This window comes from Spinacia oleracea, chromosome 1, assembly GCF_020520425.1.
Source record: "Spinacia oleracea cultivar Varoflay chromosome 1, BTI_SOV_V1, whole genome shotgun sequence".
NCBI classification, from domain to species: Eukaryota; Viridiplantae; Streptophyta; class Magnoliopsida; order Caryophyllales; family Amaranthaceae; genus Spinacia; species Spinacia oleracea.
Genome location: NC_079487.1, coordinates 8,212,906 through 8,218,308, shown reverse-complemented (window position 1 = coordinate 8,218,308; position 5,403 = coordinate 8,212,906). Strand labels below are relative to the sequence as shown.

General features: G+C 44.0%; 1 protein-coding gene across 1 annotated transcript; it reads left to right on the top strand.

Annotated features, from left to right (window-relative positions):
- The first annotated feature begins 3,023 nt into the window (after window positions 1–3,023).
- On the top strand, window positions 3,024–4,381 carry LOC130462690 (uncharacterized). Its single transcript, XM_056831478.1, has 3 exons — window positions 3,024–3,510; window positions 3,602–3,936; window positions 4,037–4,381. The coding sequence occupies exons 1-3, from the start codon at window positions 3,024–3,026 to the stop codon at window positions 4,379–4,381; spliced, it is 1,167 nt and encodes a 388-aa protein (XP_056687456.1).
- The last annotated feature ends 1,022 nt before the right edge of the window (window positions 4,382–5,403 follow it).

Here is a 5,403-nt window from a genome sequence, read left to right as displayed (position 1 = left end):
CCATCATGTATGCTATGATTTGTACAAAGCCAGATGTTTCGTTCGCACTCAGTGCAACGAGCAGGTACCAGTCAGAACCAGGTGAGGCGCATTGGACTGCTGCCAAGAACATCCTAAAGTACCTGAAAAGGACTAAGGATCAGTTTCTGGTTTATGGTGGTACAGATGAGTTGATTGTTAAGGGCTATACGGACGCAAGCTTTCAAACTGACAGAGATGATTTCAGATCACAGTCTAGGTTTGTGTTCTGCCTCAACGGCGGAGCAGTAAGCTGGAAAAGTGCTAAGCAAAGCACTATTGCGGATTCTACAACTGAAGCCGAGTACATTGCTGCCTCAGAAGCAGCAAAGGAAGCTGTTTGGATTCGGAAGTTCATTGAAGAACTTGGTGTTGTCCCCTCCATTAAAGGACCAGTGGCTTTTTATTGCGACAATAGCGGAGCCATTGCCCAGGCAAAGGAGCCTAGGAGCCACCAGAAGTCCAAGCACGTACTGCGGCGATTTCACATACTTCGAGAGATCGTTGAAAGAAAGGAAATCGAGATTTGCAAGGTTGGAACTGACGACAACGTCGCGGATCCATTGACTAAACCGTTGCCACAAGTGAAACACAACGCACATGTAGCAACCATGGGAATCAAGCATGTTGGAGAATGGCTTTGATTTTCTAAGTATTGTTTTAGAACATCTGTTAGATCTATGTTTAAAACAATTGGTTTAACCATTTCATATTTATGAAATTTACTTATTTCATATTCATTTAATTGTGGTTTAGAATTAAATGATAAGTCCATGTGATTCAAATCATTCAAATGGGATGTCAAGATGGATTCTTCGACAAAGAAACACCCATAAGTGAACTTGAATATTGAAGTCACAAAGGATCCCTAATCCAGGTCATTGAAAGGTGGACGACCAATGACTAATGAAGATTAGATTGCAAGTAGATTACTTAGTTCTGTTTCTTGAACTAGAGTGACTGGATGTCAGAATCTTTTGCATAGATACTTATTGGATCTTGTATCGGATTGACCATGAGAACACTTTAAGAGACTAAAGTCATGTCATAGGTAGTTCTCATTAATGGTGATTAGAAACCGTTCCTCAGAACATGAGCGATTATGTCTGCTCGTTTGAGAATTAGTTCGCTTTGATACTAGCTAAATGTCGCACCGTAAAAGGAGGCTATAAAAGCAGTTATTGGGCGTACTATGAATCAAAGTGAGTGTTCATAGATTGCAAGAATGGATTGTCCTTCTATCTTTGATAGGATATGATGTTGTTGTGTAAGAAGGCCTCTCGGAGAGTTAGATACTGTAAAATGCATGGTCGTGCTCAGAATGGTTAGGCTTAACCTTCTGCAAAAGTTTGACGGTTGAACTCTGTAATCCGAGAAACAATTCTGGACCTAATAAGGATGGCTTGTATCTTACCTTATGTTCAGTAAGTAACACTAAGTGACAAAGGAATGTGGATGCACACTTGTCTGAATGACAAGTGGGAGATTGAAGGAAATATGTCCTTCACCCAAGGTGCATTAAGTCTAATACCAAGGTTCAGATTAATTGCGAACAATTAATTCAGTGAGATCAAGTGATCGGAACAGCTAGCTGGAGCAATGCTTCCGATCAGTGAGTTCTAATGGATATTGAACTCACAACTTACTCTTGACTGAACCTACAAGGTCACACCAATGACACGTAACAGATCACCGGATTAAATGAATCGGAAATTCATTTAATAGGTTTTCGGGAATTAGTTGGAAACGTATTATACGATACGACCTTTGTCGGAATCGTATATCGTATCGCGAATATTCTTAAGCTGGGCGACACGAATAAATCGTATCGTACGACGGTGATTCGTCGTATACGAAACGATAAATAATATATCGAAAATATATTAAATCGCGAATACGAAGGGCATTGGAGTTGCCGGCCCGTCGAGCCAAGCACGTAAGCGTGCAAGGCCCAACGAGCCAGCAAGCTCGCGAGCCAAGGCAAGCGAGGCAAGCCCATTGGGCGCGAGCACGCAACAACAAGCAGTAGCGCACAGCACGACGAGCGAGCAAGGCCCACGGCCCAGCTGCTCGGCGCGCGTTCTGTGGGCTTCGGCCTGCAGTGTGTCGCTGGGCGCGGGCGTGTGTCCGTTTCTTGGCTCGCACGGCTTGCTAGCCGGCCTTGCTTCTTGCTTGGTCGGTTAGTAAGGTTAATGATATAACCTTACAACCTAGTTTCCAACACATACACAATTCATACACTCAAACCCTAGAGACACAGAGAACCCTAATTCTCTCTGTGCCTCCAAAGTGAGTTCTTCCCAAAAGCAAAGTATCTTGATCAATTGTCTAAGCTACGATAATCAAGACGGATCTGATCGTGTCGGTGAACCAAGTAGAGGAACGACAAGTGGAGTTCTTTGTTCGTGTTCGTTGACAGATTATTGTGGAAAACACGCTTCAAATGTAAGTTTGCTTAATCTGTGCTTTATACATGTTTCCTGGCTTTGGGGATTGTTCCGCACATGTTATTATGTTTAACTCTATTCCCCTACAGGCCCTCCATGTATGGTCCCCACCAAGGCTATGGCCAAGGAAGTGGGTATGATAGCCAAAATCGAGGTGGCTATAGAGCACAAGGCTATCAAAGCCAAGCGCCCTATGGTCAAGCTCAAGGTTTTGGAAATCAAGGCCAATACAACCAAGGGGGTTTTAATCCCAACCATCAAGGTGGAGGGGGTTATAACTACTCTTATGGGCAATTTAGGGGTGCCTCAAGTGGGGGTTTTCCTTTGAACTCGGGAGTTCCTTATGGTGCATCTCAATTGCCACCTCCCGGATTCAATGGACCGAGTACCTTTGGCAACCAATATCTAGAAAACCTTAGTGGTTATGGCGTTGCACCTCCACCACTTCCGCCTCTCAAGTCTAATCTTGAGGCTCTCATGGAGTCGTTTGTGGGGGCGCAAGCCAAGAAGAATGTCGAGTATGAGGATGGATTCAAACAATCCAACACTCACTTGAAGATGATTGAGACCCAACTTGCTCAACTAGCTAGCACTATCAAAGAGCAACAAGTGCATATAAGTCTCCCGCCCCAAGGTCAACCTCCTAAGAAATTGTATGCCATTGTGACAAGGAGTGGGAAGACCTTAGATGATAGTGCAACGCATGTTGAAGCTCCTAGCTCTAGGGGTGAGAGTTCTATGGGAAATGAGTCCTCGGACCGTGATGATGCGGAAGAGAAGTCTCGTGTCGACGACATGAGTGATGGTGATAAGTCGAAGGAGACTCCTCTTCCTCCTCTCCCAACTCCTTTTCCCCCCTATCCCCATAGACACAAATGGGATGTGCAATTCGCAAAATTTCTTGTGATTCTTCGACAATTGTATGTCACTATCCCCTTTACGGATTCTTTGAAACAAATGCCTTCTTATACGAGATTTCTCAAGGAAATCTTGAGTGGGAAGCGAGATCTTGACGTAAAGGAGACGGTGAACCTCACCGAGAATTGTAGTGCTATCATTCTTAACAAAACACCACCCAAACTCAAAGACCCGGGAAGTTTCTCTATCCCTTGTGCTATTAAGGAGCTTGAAATAAGCAATATATGCCTTCTGTGATTTGGGTGCTAGCATTAGTATACTACCTTATTCGGTGTTTGCCAAGCTTGACGTTGGAGATCTTGTCCCAACCAACATCACCTTGCAACTTGCCGACCGTTCGGTCAAGTATCCCATTGGCAAGGTTGAGGATGTTCCCCTAGTGGTTGGAGAGCTTACTTTCCTTGTGGATTTCGTCGTCTTGGACATTGATGAGGATGCCCATACCCCCATTATCTTGGGGAGGCCATTTTTGGCCACCGCAGGTGCTCTTATCGATGTGCAAGAAGGACTAATCACTTTGAAAGCGGGAGACGCCAAGGCTAGTTTCAAGCGGGTGCTCTAAAATGAAAAGTTGCATGAAAATTGACACTCTTGCTTATGTTGAGAACGACCACTCTTGTGCTAATTCTTGTAATAATTTTCATGTTTCTAAGTGTGCTAATGAGCTTGCTAGGTCCTCTCTTGATGACAAGAATGTCCATGGAGTCCCAAAGGCGCTTGGGGATGAGCTTGAAGATGTTGTAACAATCCCCGAGATATTTGAAATGCATGTTGATGATGATAATGGAGCTAAACCCTCCAAAGTGTTTCATGGATCGGCTAAGAAAGTCAAGAAGTCCGCTAAGAGTCCACCGAGTCCCGAGGAGGGGCATGTTGGTGGGTTATTTGGTTTCCGCCTCTTGAATGGTGATGTCGGTAAGATATTTGTGCCCAAAGGGACAAAGAAATGCATGTTGACTAGTGTTGACCCAAGGTTGGTTGTCTTTGACCCCCCTTGACCTTTTTTTTGGGGGGGGGGGGGGTCCGTCAAGCTAATGACGTTAAACGAGCGCTACCGGGAGGCAACCCGTGTATTGGTCTCATTCTTGTCCCCCCATGAGCTTTAGGGGGATTCGTCAAGCTAATAGCGTTAAACGAGCGCTACCCGGGAGGCAACCCGGTTGTCTAACTCCTAGTTTTAGTTTTTGTTAGATTTTGTGCATTAATTTCTATTAATTACTTTAATTTTCGATCTGAAGGGGAAGCTTGTAAAACATTTGCAAAAATATGTTTTGTGCGACCGAACATGCTCCGTCGTTCGATCGCACAAACTAGGTTTTTGAGACAGAATGGCCAGTTTTTGGTCAACGATCGCACAGTTTCAGATATTTGATCGCATAAAGTCTGTGCGACCGAATGACTCTTTCTGTTCGATCGCACAGGTCTGTGCGACCGAACGACTTAATCTGTTCGATCGCACAGCCTGGCGGAGCTGTTTCTGATGTTTTTATTTCAAAAATCGCGAGCTCCTCCCCTTATTTCCCTTCATTTGCTCGACTCTCCTCTCCATTGCTCCCTCTTCTCTCACTTGCTACCACTACTCCTCATCAATTTCACTTACTTCCCTTCACAAATTTCACTTCCCATTCATCAAATTCTCTCATTCTCATTCATCCCAACCCCCAAAATCCCAAAAATTTCGGATTTTTTTTTTGCAAAATCCCCAATTTCTAGGGTTTTTTGTGAAATTGTTCTCACTTGTGTGTGTGGTAAATTGGAGCTCTAGAGACATCTTGGGTGAAGGAAATAATGCCCTTGGTCCAAGTATGCATTCTATGTTAAGTCTAATAAATGCGGTTCAGTATTAATTAACAAGTTAATAATTCAGTGAGATCAAGTGAGCTGAATGCCTAGCTAGAGGCCGCTTCAGTTCAAATGGAATTAATGATATTAATCCACAGCTTACTCTTGACTGAACCCGTAGGGTCACACAAATAGTACGTAAACGGATCAAGTATTTAATGGCATTAAATACTCCATC

Coding starts and splice junctions, on each gene's coding strand:
- LOC130462690 (XM_056831478.1), top strand. CDS start 3,024: ATGATTGAGACCCAACTTGCTCAACTAGCTAGCACTATCAAAGAGCAA. Junction 3,511..3,601: donor GGTGAACCTCACCGAGAATT/GTAGTGCTATCA, acceptor GCTTGAAATAAG/CAATATATGCCTTCTGTGAT. Junction 3,937..4,036: donor CCAAGGCTAGTTTCAAGCGG/GTGCTCTAAAAT, acceptor CATGTTTCTAAG/TGTGCTAATGAGCTTGCTAG.